General features: G+C 42.0%; 1 protein-coding gene across 2 annotated transcripts in view; it reads right to left on the bottom strand.

Moving 5' to 3' along the window:
* Nucleotides 1-2703: 2703 nt before the first annotated feature.
* Nucleotides 2704-17460, bottom strand: part of ANLN (anillin, actin binding protein) — a 279002-nt gene continuing 264245 nt past the window's right edge. For both annotated transcript variants that reach the window (XM_085607473.1, XM_085607472.1), the window contains 4 exons: nt 16241-16327; nt 14129-14236; nt 13176-13348; nt 2704-4325 (listed from right to left, as the gene is read on the bottom strand). In XM_085607473.1, coding sequence (XP_085463599.1) covers nt 4202-4325; nt 13176-13348; nt 14129-14236; nt 16241-16327 — 492 coding nt within the window. In that variant the 3' untranslated portion in view covers nt 2704-4201. The remainder of the gene's footprint in view (nt 4326-13175; nt 13349-14128; nt 14237-16240; nt 16328-17460) is intronic.

Below are 17460 nucleotides of genomic sequence, written 5' to 3' on the forward strand. Positions count from 1 at the left end.
TCCTGTCAGCTGACCGGTGAGCGAGGGGCTTGGCCTCCGGGGGCGGAGTAGGTGCCCCGTCGTCTGCGAAGAAACGGGCCGGTGGGAGGCGACTTCGAAAGGGGTGACTCCTTGGTTCCGCCTGGTGAGAGGAGTTCCGTGTGAAGAGTTTACCCCCCCCTCATTTTCAGCTGCATGCGAGGACACACCCCTCTCCTCCCGGCTCCGTATCTAAGGAGGAGAAGCCTGTCCCGCAACGTTGTGAGCAACTGGATGGAAACCTCCTGTGAACAGTAAGCGGGGCGTCGCTAAGCAGGCGAAGGGGTGGAAAGGTCTCTGGCAGCGTGTAGTAGGAGAGCCTAGGGAGCGCTTGGTAGTGACTGGCAGCATAGCGCCACCTTGCACGTGACTCCAGAGAAGGAGCAGGGGAGAAGCAGGTTGCCGGGAGAGAGGGTTATTGTGGAGATGTTCCCTGAGAGCTGGGGAGCATCGCGTAACGGGAGAGTGGGGGGAAAAGTAGCTCATTGGTTGCCAACAACTGATCTAAGGCACTGTAACAGAGAATAGCCAGGATCAAGGAGGGGGAAAGTGATTAACCGGAGGTCCAGCCTTGCAGGGGTTAGTCACCCCCCAGTAACCAGGAGCCCTGACCAGTAGGAATATTCCTGGCCTGAGGTTGTTCTGGTACTCTCTGGAATTGCGGAGTTGAAATGTAACAGAGGGTTAATTGTAAGATGTTTTTAATGAAAAGTTTAATGTGAACTGAACTGACCAGTTGTGCCTCCAGATATTGGGGAATGTTAATTTTGGAAGTGAACTGAAATGTACCTGTGTTTTAGATTTTTAAAAAGAACATTGGATGAAAAGTTAATGTTGATCTGTAAGGGCCAGTTGTGTCTTAAATGTTAAAGTGAACATCTGATTTTAATGAGATAAAGTCTTGGAGTAATCTTTAAAGTTTATTCGGTGTAGTGTCTTTAGTTTTGGGTGGCGCTGCGCAGGATTGCGAACTGAGTAGGATGGAAGCACGAGAGGCCAAATGGAGATGTGAGTCTGATGACCTGAGCCAAGCTACCCCCCGGACCTAGGTCCAACAGGGCCATAATATTTTTAATCTGACTTGGATTTGCAAAGTTAATCTAGTTTTAAAAGGTAACCCATTCATTGGTCTAAAACTCAGTATATGCTCACAATTTATTGCAAATAAGGGAAGTGAAGCACAGTGGGATGAAGTGATTTTCACGTGAACACCACAATATTCTCAAGTGGAGGTGGTCACATTGTGAGCAATGTCATTGATCCTCAATTAGCAACCTAGGTATTGGACCACAAATAAAATAGAGTGCATGTGCCAAATCAAATGTAAGGCACTTCATCAGAAAATAAATGAGTGCAATTGTACATTTGCATGTGCTGGGCCCTGCTAAAATAAGAATTTAATGATATCAGAATTGTTGCATATTCAGAGCCCCGCTAGGCTCAAAAAGGCTCCCTATATAGAGTCCATCAAACAAACTGAGAATAATGAAGTATGTCTCAGAAATAGAGCAATTGTATGTTTAGTGTAAATGGAAATGATGCATAACTAGATCCTTGCTAGAATCCAAACCATGACATTATATGAGTCCTAGCATCATCAGAACAGATTATCAGAGCTCTGGTACACCAAGACATCGCCTTAAATGGCATCAAAGTGAGCAAGTGGATTTTCATACAGTGTGAGTAGATTTCTGAAGCATTCCGTCCCTTGGACATGAAGACATTTCATAAAATCCAACACCCCTGAATGCAAAACCACTAGCACCAGAATGCATTGCGAACTGGAAAAGACCCACTGGCTGACTATCTGACAAAATCACACTTAACAGGTCACGCCTCAGCCAGCAGTAACTCCTCTCACCTCAAGAACGAAGAGTCTGTACTCTCACCCAGGAACACACAGCTTTGCCACCCAGACTCCGCTGACCTCCAATCCCCACCTCCAAATTCTGGGCTCACTCCATTGCACACTCCCAAGAGGTAGGATCCTATAGTGTTCCAGATGAGGCATCTCGGTTCATGCATGGATTTGGCTGGTCTACATTCATGCAGGGAGGGTGAGGAACAGGAACCAAAAGAAAAAACAAACAGGTGGATGGGTTACTGTCAGTGAGTGAATTGCAAATGCCAGTGGAGGGAGAACTACATTTGCAAGAAATTGTGAGGAAAGGTTTTTCAACGTGCATGGCATTTCATCTTCCCTGGCAAAGTTCAGCTTGATAGGAGTTGCTAACATGACGATATTAATTGCCAATAACCGTACTGTGAGCCATTAAGGTCAAACGTAAAAGGAGACCAAAGTACTGAGATCGAGAAACAGGGTGGTCAGAAAGCTTGACTGGGAACGAATGGCACTGCATATGCATTTAATTTACAATTGCTGGGGCACATGCTCTGCTAATGTTGCCCAATGTGCAGGGTTTCCTATGTGCATGAAGGAATGGAGTATGCCCTGCAAGAGAAAAGACGAAAAGTTGTTTGAAGTAAAAAAAAAAAAAAGAAGAACAAAAATCAGAAAATAAAGAAAATAAGTCGAGGTTACTAGAAGCTCTTTGGCTTCCCTTAAGAAAGGATACACCAGAATCAGAATCCTTGGCAGAATCACAAGTCATTCCAAACTAAACCAAGAAAACAATTTACAATCTTGAAGAGCTCTACAAAGAATATTCAAGGACTACATTTATGTATATTTAAGGTTTTTTTTTTATTCTTGACGGATACTGCATGGAACACACTTTGGTAACCATAAAAGACACGAAAAAGACAAAAACAAAACGTGAAAAGATGGAGGATGACAGGATCCAACATGACAGCGTGACATGAAGTGATTAACTACTGTGCGTTAGTGTTCCAAGGCAGAACATAAGAAAGACACAAAATCTGGTTCCCAAAACTGTGCAAGTATGATAACACCTCCCCAAAAATAATTCGAAATAGTGAATTAGAATACTTAAACTGCAACAGTTTCCTGGGGTGTGAGGATATGGCAAGTTTGTCTTTTTCAAAGCAGTTCACCAACATTACTGTAGACATTACATACAAAATTACACTCTGGTATATACACAATTTCCAAGGCCAGTAAAGCAATAGCTGGCACAAATTCATAGCAGCTTTGTAAAATGAAATCAGATCCTATTAAAAATACTGAAATACAAAGTGTTCCTCTACTTGAGCGCTAGGGACCTTTACATATTTCTGGAATTGAAAAAAAAAAAATGAGTATACCAGGAGTTTAGATAACATTAAAGTGGGGTTCGGGTATAAAATGTTCACCACTTCTGGCTGTTTAAGCGCATTTGATAAAGGAATAAAAATACGTAATTAAAATGTGCAACACATTGCATACAATAATATAACTGTAAACCATAAAAAGTGGGCGCCACGTTATGGTCTGTCCACTTTATTTTATATACACACACACACACACAATAGTTAGTATCTTTTAAACAAATATTAAGGAAAACTAACATGTTGTGTGCTTTGTTCTCTTACAAGCAAAAGCCTCTCGAAATAAGCCAAGTGTTAGGAAGCATTCACCTACAGTAGAATTTTGCAGTTTAGATATTGAAACACGTTTGTAAGTGACGAATGTAAAAACAATACCCGATTAATTGCTAAGATTTTCACCCGAAACTCAAGCTCGCAGTAAATATACCCTTTGGTTTTATGAAAGAAAAACGCGTCTGTAATATAAATCAGGCGATCTTTGGAAAACATGTGAATGTGCATGGCTGTGTTTACTCTTAGACAATAACACCCAACAATGTGCCTCCGAGAATTGCTTAGAAATGTCAGATTTGTAGACTCCTGCTCACTGTTGTGGGACGAGACCAACAGGTCGGCTCCTTTATATTTTAAATCATTTTGCTATGAAAAAGCCCCAAATAACTTCTTTTCGGACAAAGGAGCCTATTCGAACTTGCATACTTTGGAATTGGAAGACGAGTAAACGTAATTGTTATTTCAGAGGCTTTGCAATTACTCCGTACAAGTCTCATGTAGCATTAACATTACTTCCCAGAGCCGAAGCATGAAAATGTGCCGATTACTCCGATGGTTTATTTCACTAGTAGGTTTTTCTTAATGGATACGTTTCCGGGTATTTTGAAATAAACAATCGAGTTTCTCCATACAGCAAAATATATTATTCTCCGGACAGCAAAATGTATTCTCCCAAAGTCCTCTAAGGCTTTCCAATAGGTTTATAACAGGAGTCAGGCTGCCACATTCGAAGGTCCACAAGAACCTGGTTCAGTTTCTGCATCCAGAAGTTGCGCTCATCCTTTGTGTCTGCAGATAACCAATTTCTGAAAAACAAATACAAGCAGCACGGCTTTATAATTATACAGGACTTTCATTTTCAAGCGAAGAATATTTAAATGAAACAAATAGGTAAAAGGTAATGCTGAATGGTAGCTTTGTTGTTTCACTCTATTACTCTAGTTTTAAAAAAAAAATTATAAAGTAAAAATGTTTCAGTGCAAATTCTAGTTAAAGTCTGCACATTAAACTATCGAGTTACTAATACCGAAGGTCAGGAAAAACACTGGCATCAAAGTCGACAAAACAGAGGAATTGCTTTCAAAAGGATATAGATTACACATTTTCGTCAAACTAGTCATTTTAGAAACACGTCAAAGTGACTTTTATCCTCGCCAACTGCAGCAACTCAAAGGAACTTTTCAGCATCATCCAGGAAGTCACCAAGCACCCCAGCAAAACCGCAGACATCACCCCTTCCCAGGACCTCTGAAACAAGCTGGGATCCTACTTTCATCTGAAAATCAAGGGCCTCTACAACAATTTCAACGACAAGACGCCCGACCCTGAAACCACACCCTCCTCCAGCACGCCCGCCAGCCCACCATCTCCTCCTGGACCCCAGTCACCACCGAAGACACCACCTCAACCATGAAAGGCATCCACTCAGAAGCCCCCACAGACCCCTGCCCGCCGCACATCTTCCACAGAGCCGCCATCGCCCTAGAACTACTACACACTATCAACGAACCTTCAAGACAGACATCTATCTCAACGACTTGAAACCCGCAGAAGTCAGACCCCTGCTCAAGAAGCCCTCAGAAGATCCCACGGACCTCAAAAACTAGCGACTCTTCTCCCTCCTCCCGTTCAGGGCCCCAGTCACTGAGAAGACAGTCAATGCCAAGCTGATAAGATTCAAACAAAATTCCATCCAACACCTCGTAATCTGGATTCCGCAGCAACCACAGCACAGAGACCGCTCTACTGGCTGCCACAGACTACATCCGCACGCTCCTAGACCAAGGACACACTGCGACCCTGATCCTACTCGACCTCTCGGCAGCGTTCAACACCGTCTCCCACTGCCAGACTCCGCGATGCAGGAATACAGGGAACCGCCCTCAACTGGATCCGCTCCTTCCTCACCGGCAGAACACAAAGAATCAGACTGCCACCCTTCCTCTCTGAACCAACGGAAATCAACTGATCATTGATCGTCCACATGCTCTTCAACATCTACATGGCCCTCCTCGCCACCATCATCAGACAGCACAGACTCAGCATAGTATCCTATGCCGATGACACCCAGCTCATCCTCTCCCTCACCAAGGACCCCATCACCACCAGGCTCAACTTCCATGAAGGAATGAAGGACATCGCATCCTGGATGAGCAGCAGATGGAGGTCCTCGTGCTCAGACCCTCCCCCTCTGCATGGGACAACACCTGGTGGCCCACCACCCTCGGCAGTCCTCCCACCCCCACGGACCACGCCCGTAACCTCAGCATCGCACTCAACTCCTCCCTCTCCATGACCCGATAGGTCAACGCTGTCGCCTCAAGCTTTTTCAACATCCTCCGCATCCTCAAACACCTTCAAATGGATCCCCCTGAATCAAAGAAGACCGTCACCCACACACTCATAACCAGCAGACTGGACTATGGAAACGCCCTCTACGCCGGAATCAACAAGTCCGTTCTCCACAAACTCCAGACCATACAGAACACCGCAGCCAGAATTGTCCTCTGCATCCCTGGACACGAGCGCATCACCCGACACCTGCAGAACCTCAACTGGCTCCCCACAGAAAAGAGAATGTCCTTCAAAATACATACCCACGCCTAAAAATGCCTTCACAACACCGGGCCCAAATACCTCATTTTAAAAAAAATCATTTTTATTAGAGCAGAGAGAACAATAAATACAAACATTTTAGACATCTTACATATGAAATAACCCGACCAATAAACAATGCAGACATGTTCACAAAAAAACGGAATTTCACATTAAAAATTTAAACAGCACTGATAAAGAATCACCCTCCCGCACTCCTCATCTTAGCCAATCCACTTAGTTTAAAAGTTTAGGTTCACCACCGAAAGCAAATAAAATGACAAGTGGATTATAAACAGATAAAGTGCCATGTGCAAATCATTTTGATTCATATTTTACATTAACAGACTTGGGTCGTGCAGCCATAGGGGACAAAGAAGCGCCAAATAGCTCTAAATCTTATTAGCGCTCCGACTCGTTTGGCGTAGGCCTCTTCAAGTTTATATGTCTTAATCAGCTTATTAAACCAATGTTCAATGCTAGGTTGTATGTTGGTTCTCCAATTTTGCAAAACAAGTGATCTAGCAACTGCTATAGCAATTAATATAAAATATTGTTGATATTTTGTAAAACATTTCACTTCTGCAGAGGACCCAAATAACACCAACATAGCTGACGGGCAGATTTCTAAAGTTAAAATCCGAGATATTTCCTCAAAGACCCTTTTCCAGAAATTTTGTAAATCATTACATTCAAAGAATATATGTAACCATCCCCCTGCCCCCACGCTATTACAGCGGAAACATTTATTTGGGCAAGTTGAAAACATTTTGGACAGTTTCAGAGGGGTAAAATATAGTAGCCATCTAAATAAAAAATTCATTCTTTAAAATTAGCGCCTCTGAGAGCTTTATTGGCTAAGTCATTTAGCTTAGTCCACTCTAATATTAAACTTGCAGCCTGTCTCTAAATGAATGTTCTTGTCAGAACCTCTTCTGAATTGGCTTTCTGATAAAGTATCTGAAACCAGGAGCAGACTTCTACCAATTTACTATCTGCCTGGCAATCGGTCGTGTTGTCTCATCTAAAATTACATAGTTATTCTTTAGAAAATTAGATATTTGTGAAAAACTCAGGGCCAGTGCAGTATTTGGCGTATTGGCATGAAGACAAAAACAGTCCCCCATGTAATTAAAGAATCTAGATTATAAAAACTCCCCCAACTGAAAATATCCCTGTTCTTGCCATTGCTGACAAAGCCGATTGGAAAGTTTAAAACCTCCAGATGCTCCGTCCTGTAATGGGGTATATGCATGGAATAAAGGGCTGTTCTGAGATTTAAAAAATAGCTGCATTCTATCTGCTGGAGTAAAAATAACCTTATAACGCGTTTTTTTAGGCAGTTTTGCCAAGCGTAGAAAAGCCGGAAGTCCAATGGCACTTTCTTTTAACATATGTACCAAAAAAAATGTGTCAAAAACAGAATTTTCCTTACCCAGTTGAGAAAACAAATCGAGTAAAGAAGCCTGATAGTATGTTAGAAAATGTGGGAGTGCCAATCCTCCTGAGATTACATCCAGTTGTAATATTGAGAGCCTAACCCTAGGTTGTTTATTATTCCATACAAACCTCCTTATTAATTGGTCCAGCTCCTTAAAATAGTAACTTAGAATTTTCATTGGGAGGTTAATGAATAAAAACAGAAACAGTGGAAGTACCGTCATTTTAATCATTGAAACTCTTCCTATCAAGGATAATTGCAGCAAAGACCAACTATCCAATAACTTTTTAACTTTAGTGAGCAAACTAACAATTCATAAAAAATAATTGTGCATAATCATTTGTAACATAAATTCCCAAATATCGGATTGGATGCGGGGGTTTTAGATGGATGGTAGGTGGAAAATCTAAAGGAGTCGTATTAAATGTCAAAATTTCGGTTTTTGCATGATTAACTTTATATCCACCCACTTGAGTAAAATTTTGAATTTCATCTAGTAGGTTTTGTAGGTAATCTACCCCAGGCTTCAAATAAAATAATATCGTCTGCATAAAGCTTGATTTTAGTCATACCCTTTATAGGGGGGACGATATTTATGTTCTTCCGAATCTTCTGAGCCATGGGTGCGATAAACAACGAAAATAAAAGAGGAGAAAACGGGCATCCCTGACGGGTGCCTCGCTTGATAGTAATTTTGCCATTTGGTACGCCGTTGGTCATAATTGTAGCTTCTGCACCTCTATATATTTTAATCAGCATTTTTGTAAGTTGTTGGGGAAAACCAAATTTTGATAAGATAAAAAATAACGCAGTCCAATCCACCAAATCAAAAGCTTTTTCAGCATCCATCATCATAATCACCGCATCCGTCTGGTTAATAGAAAAATAATCAATGGCTTGGGTTAAAAAAATGAGTATTTGATGCCATTAAACGCCCTGGAATGAAACCGTTTTGATCCCTATGAACCAACTGTTGTACACAGGGAGCGATCCTTTTAGCCCATATTTTCATAAAAAATATGTAATCTGTATTTAACAGACTAATAGGGCGATACGAACGTGGATCAGCAGGGTCCTTATCTTTTTTAAGAAAAACTATTACAACCGATTCCTTAAAGCTCTTAGGAGTATCTATACCATCCTTAATTTCGTTGAACAATTCTACTAAAAAAGGAAGCAGTTCTACCTGAAATAGCTTATAAATTTCTACGGGAATCCCGTCTGGTCCACTAGCTTTGGCATTCGCCATACTCTAATACTACCTGTGCTTCTGGGATTCCAATTTGCGAACATAGTGTATTAGAGGATTGTTCCGATAAAGGTAAATCCAATAAATCAAAATATCTCTGAAGAGCTGCATCATCCACTCCCTGCGTTTCTCCATAAATATGCTTAAAATATGAACTAAACACCTCACCTATACCCTGCTTACCCTCAACTAAATAGCCAGTTACTGGATTTTTAATTTGAGAGATTAATTGTGCCGCCTTCTGTGATTTTGTGGACCAGGCCAGAAATTCACCAATCTGTTGGCTTTCCTCGTCTAATTTTTGTTGGTAGGCCCTGCTACCTGCAATTTCCTCTGTTAAAAAACAAATCTTTCAGATTCTCCATTACCATGGCTACCTCCTTTTGCTGTGCCTTTATTATAGGCACTGAAGAATCTGCAAGAATTACCTTTCGCCTCGCCTCTTCCCCGGCAGCTTGGAGTGTGGCAATCTTATATCTCCGTGAGTTATTGATTCTTGCCTTATAGGAGATAACATGCCCTCTAAACATGGCTTTAAAGGCTTCCCATACAGAGAATAATGGGGCTGTGTATATGTGGTTTTGAAACAACTCCTCTACAAACCGTCTTGTTTCTACTAACCAAGTCATATCTTGTAAAAGAGTTTTATCGAATTGCCATCGAGGTCTATTTTTCACACCTTTATTTAACAATAAAGAAAAAGAGACTAGAGAGATCTGAAAAAGAATTAGTCAAAATTTCTACCGGCCCCTTATCGGCTGATTTGTCGACTAAAAAATAGTCTAATCGTGAAGCTGATCTGAATCTGCCCGAATAGCAGGTATATTGCGAGAGAGTAGGGTTAGCTAATCTCCAGGGATCGACTAAAGAAAAAGCTCTTATAAGGCTGCTAATTATCTTTGCAGTTTTGGGTTTCAGTTCACGCTTTGCTTTATTCGAAGAATCCAGAGCTAAATTCTGGAAAAAATTAAAGTCACCACCCAAAACTACAAAACCTTCCATGCCGATTACGAATTGGTAAATTTGAGTGAGTGCCGAAATGTCGTGCTGAATAGGGCCATAATAATTTACCAAATTCAGCATTGTTTCATGTAGTTTAACCTTCACCCATAGCCATCTACCTTTCCCATCTCGCTGAACTTCTTTGACTTGCCAGTTAACTGTATTAGCAATTAGAATCCCTACCCCTCGAACAGCTAAAATGGCAGAGGAGTAAAATGTCTGTGTATACCTTTTAGGAAATACTATTTTAGGATTATCAGATCTAAAATGATTTTCTTGTAGAAACACAATCTCAGGAGAAAGAAACGTAACCCAATTTAAGAAGGCCGCTCTTTTACGTGGGTTAAGTAATCCGTTAGCATTACAGGAAACAATTTTCACAATCTGCAATTGAGCCATCTAACTGTAGATTTGAACAATCCCATTACGATAACCTGTATCAAAGAAAATTCTGTAAAATCAAAAACTCGTATTTGTTTTCCCTGCTCATTTTTCCCTACTTTTAGATAACCTCAAAACCCCCCCACAACCCCACCACTCGATCATTTCCCACCCGCAAAATGTGGTCTCAGCTGAGCCCACCAACCACATTTTCCCCTAACTCTCACTATATGGGGTGCTTTGAAGCTGCACCCTAGGTGAGTCCCCCATACCCAAAAAAAAAAAAAAGAATTGGTGAAGAAAAAAAAGCCCTTCGCACATTATGTATTATAACTTACATAAATTCCATCAATATCAATTTCAAATATCAATATCAAATTATTTGCCGGTAGAGATATCTCTCAGCAACTCCGGAGCTTCTTCCACCCGAGAGAGCATGTGAAATTTGCCTTTAACCAGTACCCTTAACTTTGATTGTTGTGCGATAGACGCCTGGGCCCCTTGAATAGAAACAAAAGCTTAACAAATTCTTTGCGTCTACGGGCTACTGTTGCCGACATGTCCAGGTAAAAAAAGCATTTGGCACCCTCATCAATAACAAATAGTCTCTGTTGAATTGCCTTATTCAACACCTTTTCCTTTATTCTGTAATCAGAGAAAATTATTAAGATAGTACGAGGATATTTAGAGTTAGGTATAGGATGCGCAGGTACCCGATGGGCCCTGGTTAGTGCCAGATCTCCCGTAAACCCGGAAGTACTTTTTGCTTAATAAATGTTTCAGCCCAGCTCAAGGTATTAGTACCATCTGTCCCCTCCGGTATTCCCACGATGCGAAGATTTGAACGGCGTGAATGATTTTCCAACTCTTCTACCTTAGTCTCTAAGGCGAGCTCATCAGCCGTTACCTCGTTGATTTTCTGTACTGTGGAGCTCATCTGGTCTTCCAACTGAGCTATTCTTGATTCTGCTTCAAGCCTTGCGGGAGTGCCTGAAATGACTCCTCAATCTTTTCCAGCCTTAGATGGAGAATGGCTATCTCTTGAGTCTGGGACTTCATTTCCCTTATTTCCTCTAATATAAGGTTAAGCAGTTCTTTTACTTCCATTTGTTGTACGTTAACCCTTGAGGGTGTCCGTTCCGGATTTTCTTGCGGCTTCTCTTGGTCATTTTTATTCCCATTATTATCAGACTGATCTAGTAATATCTGGGCGTTCTCCAAGAGTTCCTGTGGCTGCTGCATACATTCAAGCTGCTGTTCTGAGCTGATGGTTACTGGAGGATTTTGCAATAGTACACCACCTTCCGTAGGTTCAATCAGCACGGAAGATGATGATATTCTCCCCTCTAATATTGGAAATAACAGAAAATGCCGGAACCGGAGATGAGACCTTGAGAGGAGGGGAAATATGCAACTTTTCAAAAGAATCGATTGTTACTACCTCCTCCAATGTTACAGGAAGGGATTTAATTGGCTCTGAGGGAGATAAGGTTGGATAAGGTTGTGTAGGCTGAATATTTTTTTTTTTTTTTTTTACAAACAATAGGAAATCTTTACAATTTCTTATCTCAATTTTATCTGCTTGTATGAGGGGCATAAGGGGCTTACTAGATCCTTCAAGAACCTTTTCGGGTTCCGGGATGACTTCTTCCACCTCCTCATGTAATCCTTGTGTCACAGACAGCTCTTCTATGGAACTTTCTGAACTTGAAATTGCTCCTGAGCGATTTCCGGCGCCTAGGACCTTCGCCTGGGCTAAAACTCCCTTAGCCAGCATATTAAGTTTTTTAGCTTTTGATCCTGCTGCTGTCTCCACCCTGGGCACCGCGCTCGTCTGTCTTAAATGCCTTCCCATCGTGCATCGAAGACCTTTTTATTTTGCTTGAATATATCGGCGTCTAAATGAGTTATTTAATGTAAGACTACGATCTTTATTTAATCGCCGTTGCCTAGCTGCACACTGCCTTGCGTGATAACATAGTATAATATAAGGGCTGCTCACCTCCTTGATCACCATTAATCACCTTCCACAGTGCAGTAATCCACTATCAGTCCTTAATCAAGTCCATTGAATGCCATGCCATTCCGAGCTCACAGCAGATATTCCCCACTCCGCTATACACACATAGCTAGGGGCTCAGAGCAAAGCCAGACAGGGCAGCCAGTAACAGCCTTATTTTCCTGCAGCCACAAAGCATAAAAGGACAAAGAAACTTGGGCCTCGGGCAGCCTCAGGCAGCAGCAGCTGACAATATTTGCATGTTTAAGCATCCGGAAATAGGCAGCGGCGAACGGGTTTAAAGCCGCCTAAACATATCTCCAATTTCGCCAAGAATTACCCATTACAGGTTAAGCACCGGCGAGCAAACGCTGCAGATCTCCTTTTCCTTCTATCCTCATATCGCGCTCGTATCCTCAGCGCGCCGACGCCACCGCCATTACTCGCGCCATCGCCATCACCGGGTCAGCCACAGTCTCCTCCTCTGGGGGGCGGGGTCACACCTGAACTACAGAGCGATGAGAACCTCCATAGCAGACTGAGCAATGCCGGACCCAAATACCTCAATGAGAGAATCTCCTTCCACGCACCCCGGCAAAACCTCTGATCCCCGATCTCGCCGTAACCCCGTGGATCCAATGAGCCTGAACAGGGGGAAGCGCTTTCTCCTACATCACGGCCAAGACCTGGAAGGAACTCCCGATCGACATCAGACACGCCCCCTCCCTGAACATCTTCAGGAAGACACCTAGCTCTTTGACTGAACGGAGCTGCTTAACACCCCCCCTCCCACGACCCTCACAGGTGAGTGATGCGCTTACAATTCCCCTGATTGATTGACTTTATAACTACAATGCTGGTTGCAACAGGCTGCCTATGTGCAAACTGCTGCCTGCAACATCCTCATTCTCACACTCTACAAATTTTAAGTCGACACTCATACAGAGAAAATAGTAGGGGATGATGATGCACAGCAGTCATGTACTTACTTGGTGACGCAGAGTGTGTCTCTGCACTGACTGACTAGAGTTTCTCGGTCATCTTCTCTTTGAGGTCGGACTGTAATTAACTCAAATGTATTGGGTCGGGCGCAGAATTCTCGGTTGGCAGGTTCAATTTTCCGGTTAGTACAATTGGCTAAATTAATACGACCAATGGGGTTCTGAAAAGCAAATAAAGATATTTATTAATTTTTTAATGAAAGTGAAGATCTGAAATTGAACTTAGCGTATTTTTCGATGGGTAACCAAATAATACTATGTTGATTTTACGGAAGGATTGCCCAGGGCCAAAGAGTAACAGAATGCAGAACAAATCAATTGTCTCAGGAAACGACTGGTGACTTCGTAATGGGAGTTAGTTGGGTATAACAGCAGGTTTGCGGCTTTACATGTGCTACATATTCACAAACTATGCGTCCAAAAATCGAGCGGTCGAATCTGGAATTTGACATGTTATTGAAATTTTAATAAAATAGGAGGCATAGATTGTAACAAGAATGTCTTCTGGAAGCAGATTACATAACATTTGCCTACTTTGCTTGTTCAAAAATTACCTTTTCTAGAATCGGACATTAGATTACATGCATCGTGAACCTAGGCATTGCAATCCCAGTTGCCGTGAGACGTTTCGTGGGTAAGCCATTGTTCCTGCTTCTGAAGTCTAGCCTTTAAAAAGGTCTCCCACTCAGACGCTAGCAGAAATTCTACCCTACACTGCACTGTTTGCTGTTGTAAGGGCAATGACCTTCATTTACAAACAAAACTCCACAAAGTTGACTTGATTAACTAAAGTGTTTAGTTCATCAAACCCTAAAGGTTAATGGCCTTCTAGCATCGAACATAAGTAGGTAAATACCTTCATTCATCCATCCAATTAAATTCATGATGGATCATAAACAAACTTGTGACATTAACCACAATTCTCAAGAATTTTTCCTAACCTTTCGTTTCTCATCATCCGGGTATGTCCAATATGAAATGCAGTACCCAGAAAGGACACACCAGCGCCTATGCCAGGCCCCAAATCCGCTCACATCTTCAAACATTGTCTGCCAATAGAAAACATTTAATTTTGTTAGTAACATTTCATTCTGTTGAATATAAAGCATGTTGTACCACAAATTTAATTTTCAGAGAATCTTACGGCAACAGACTATAATTAGGCGTGCCCCAATTTGTTGCCATAAACATGAAAGCCTTTTTAACTGAAACAAACGCCTAACATGGAAAAGGAGAAGAAAGTGGTCTATACCTCTGCAGGATCCTGAGAAGCGCATAGTACACGCTTGCCCAAATTAATGGCAAGCGAAATTTTGTACACAGCTAACAATCTTCAAGACTCTTAAAGGTTGTGGCACTCGGGCTGACAAGCCAAAAGGACAATCTGGTATGTGCAGGACAAATATTCTGAATATAGTAATTGAGTCTCAAGAAGTGCATGTGCAAGTTGTTCCATTGTGAAAGCTTTCCCTTGTTTAATTGAGACCTATGCTTCCAGCTGTACCAAGCTTTTTTTTTTTTTTCTTTACTTAACATTAGCTTACGAACTTTACGTAAGTGTTTGTACTGTGGCAAACCTTTCTCCAGCTTAATCTCTGGTCTATGGAGCCCCTTGAGCTTAAATTTACCTCTTTCCTTTGCCATTTAATGAAGAAACTCCCAATGTTATTTTCAGTCTAATTTATCTCTGTAACTATTAGGTACTCTATATTGTTGAAACAGGAATTAGGTGATTTATGCTCATATTTCCACACAATACAAATCAACTGCATTTGAATTTGATTCTAAATTTTGAGTCAACCGATTGCAACTAATCTATCTCCAGATCCATCCGGTACTTTAAATGACTGTAGCGCTAAGAGACCCAGGATGTACGTACACCCTTCCTCTGCACATCCGCTCACTGGAGAACTTGACTGCTTTCCGAAAAGCTGTCAAAACCCATTTATTCCCCTCTCCCTAGTTCCCCAGCTCTCTCCCTTTCTTCCTTCTGGAGCTGATGTGGTCTTCTTAGCACCAGGACGCCTCTTTGCTGGGGCAGCTGTCGCGCTCTACCAAATGCTAACATAACATATGTATATGACATTTCTGTACCACGAGCCTAGCCAAAAGGAAGAGTAGAACTGTACAGGGCCAATGACAAGCAGAAAATCAGTAAGTAAGAAGTGATGTACCAGAGGATGGTTTAACACACTCTGAAGGGTTCTCTAAGGAGAATTGGTCTTCAATTCTTCCACAAATTGGGGCAGTGCTGCGGCAGTCCTGGGGGATATGGGGATGGTGCTCCAAATCATGAGTTAACAAAGTAGGCATGCAATTTATCAATATCCTTCATAGCAAGAATAAAAAGTTATCTTGCCCACGTTTCGCCATTTCTAGCGAGTGGAAGTGTATCTTTTGAGCAATGCTAAATGCAAATCATTAAGAAAACTGTTAATGAGTTTAATCAGCTCCAAAAAACGATGCTCAATACGCAATCTTGGTAACGACTCTGAAAAGGTGTGTCAAAGTGAAAAGTAAAACCAGCACTCCTTTCTAGGCACATGAAAAAATACTCAACTACACCGCACTTTTGGCAAAATCACAGACTATAGGACAGTCCAGGCTGTCAGCATATTAAAATCGAACAGTGTGAGCCATGCAGGCAACTGGAGTGTGGAGGATCACACATGCGTCTGTGACTACACTACTATTTAGCGGTGACTCAGTTTCTGGAAGCCCCTCTCCCCAGTAGCCCTATTCTCATATGAGATTAGAGGAGTAGGAAAGGAGTAGAACGTTGCTTGGTAATCAGGCAAACCCTCGGTGCTTAAACGAGGCTGGAATACAAATAAAATAACCACAAGGGGACGGTTAATCAACAAACTTGAGGCCAAAGCATTACGAAAAGTACATTTAAGCGAGCCTTGACAGTATTTTATTGATATATTGGACGTGGTATACACTTTTATAGCAATTCTATACATTGGCATGAATTACAACCTACCTAATCGCTGAAACACAATGTAGAATCTTGAACGCAAACCAACAACAAAAACTGTAAAAACACTCACCAAAAAGCCCTTTTCTTCAACAAATGAATCGACCTGACATTTCAGCCTTAAATATATGTGACCTTCCAATGGAGAGAGAAACGGAACCTGTAGAAAGAGGGGAAATAATTGTAAAACACGATAGTTCAATTACCTTTACTTCTATACAATTCTTCAGATGTATCTTTAAACCATTAAAAAAAAGTACAGAGAAGAAAACTAAAGAACCGTCTAAGTTTTCCCAAGCTTGAATTACTCGAATGACCAAATAAAATATTATCGCTACTTACAGACACACCAACTTATTTTTGGGACTTAAGTTGCTATAAGAATAAGTTACTTACCATTAGTAACAATGTACCTGGTAGAGACAAATGTTGGTTGTAGATTCCTTATCTTAGAATTTCCCCCAGGCAGTCTGGATCCAGAGATTATTTTCTTCAGCTGTACCCCTGCGCGTTGTTAGTTGGCGTCGATCTGCTCTGTGTCGGTCATCGTGATGACGTCGCGTGACCTACATAGACGCCACCCACGCAAGAGGACGTCGGTTCTTAACACTACTTTCAATGCCAGAAGCGGAGAGCCAATGAAAAGATGCTGACCGCTGGTGTGTCAAAACTAGGGCCCTGTAAGGGAGTTCCTATCCCTAGAAATAAGTTTGTAGAGTCGGGAGTATGGGTGGGGCGGTAAGGAATCTACAACATATGTCTCTTGTTTATCTGATAGAGACAGTTAGTTGTAGATTCCTTAACCTAAAATAGATACCCTAGCAATACCATCCCTGTGCGAACCAAAATCATACCAGAAAGTCCCAGAGCCAGAGGACCAAACATGTAAAGTACCCGTCCCTCTGCACTTGACTGTCCAGGAAGTAGTGTCTGGTAAACGTGTGTAAGGATGCTCACATTGCTGCCTGACAGATGTCAAGGACTGGGACTTCACGTGCTAAAGCTGTGGTTGCCGCCGTTGCTCTGGTGGAACGGGCACGCAACCCCACAGGAGGGTCCTTCGCCATAGCATATTTTAATGCAAAGGTCAGTTTAATAGCCCGACCTTTCTTGGCACTCACAAAGCCAATGAAGAGTTGATCATCCACTTGGAAGTCTTTTGTGTGATCAAGATAAAAAGACAATGCATGTTTTGGATCCAGACGGTGGAGTCTCTCCTCCTCCTTGGAGGGATGCAGGGGTGAGTAAAAGTTGGACAGAGTGATATTGTCCCGCACGAAAAGGCTTGACTAC

The sequence above is a fragment of the Triturus cristatus genome, chromosome 5_2 (assembly GCF_964204655.1).
Source record: "Triturus cristatus chromosome 5_2, aTriCri1.1, whole genome shotgun sequence".
Classification (NCBI taxonomy): Eukaryota; Metazoa; Chordata; class Amphibia; order Caudata; family Salamandridae; genus Triturus; species Triturus cristatus.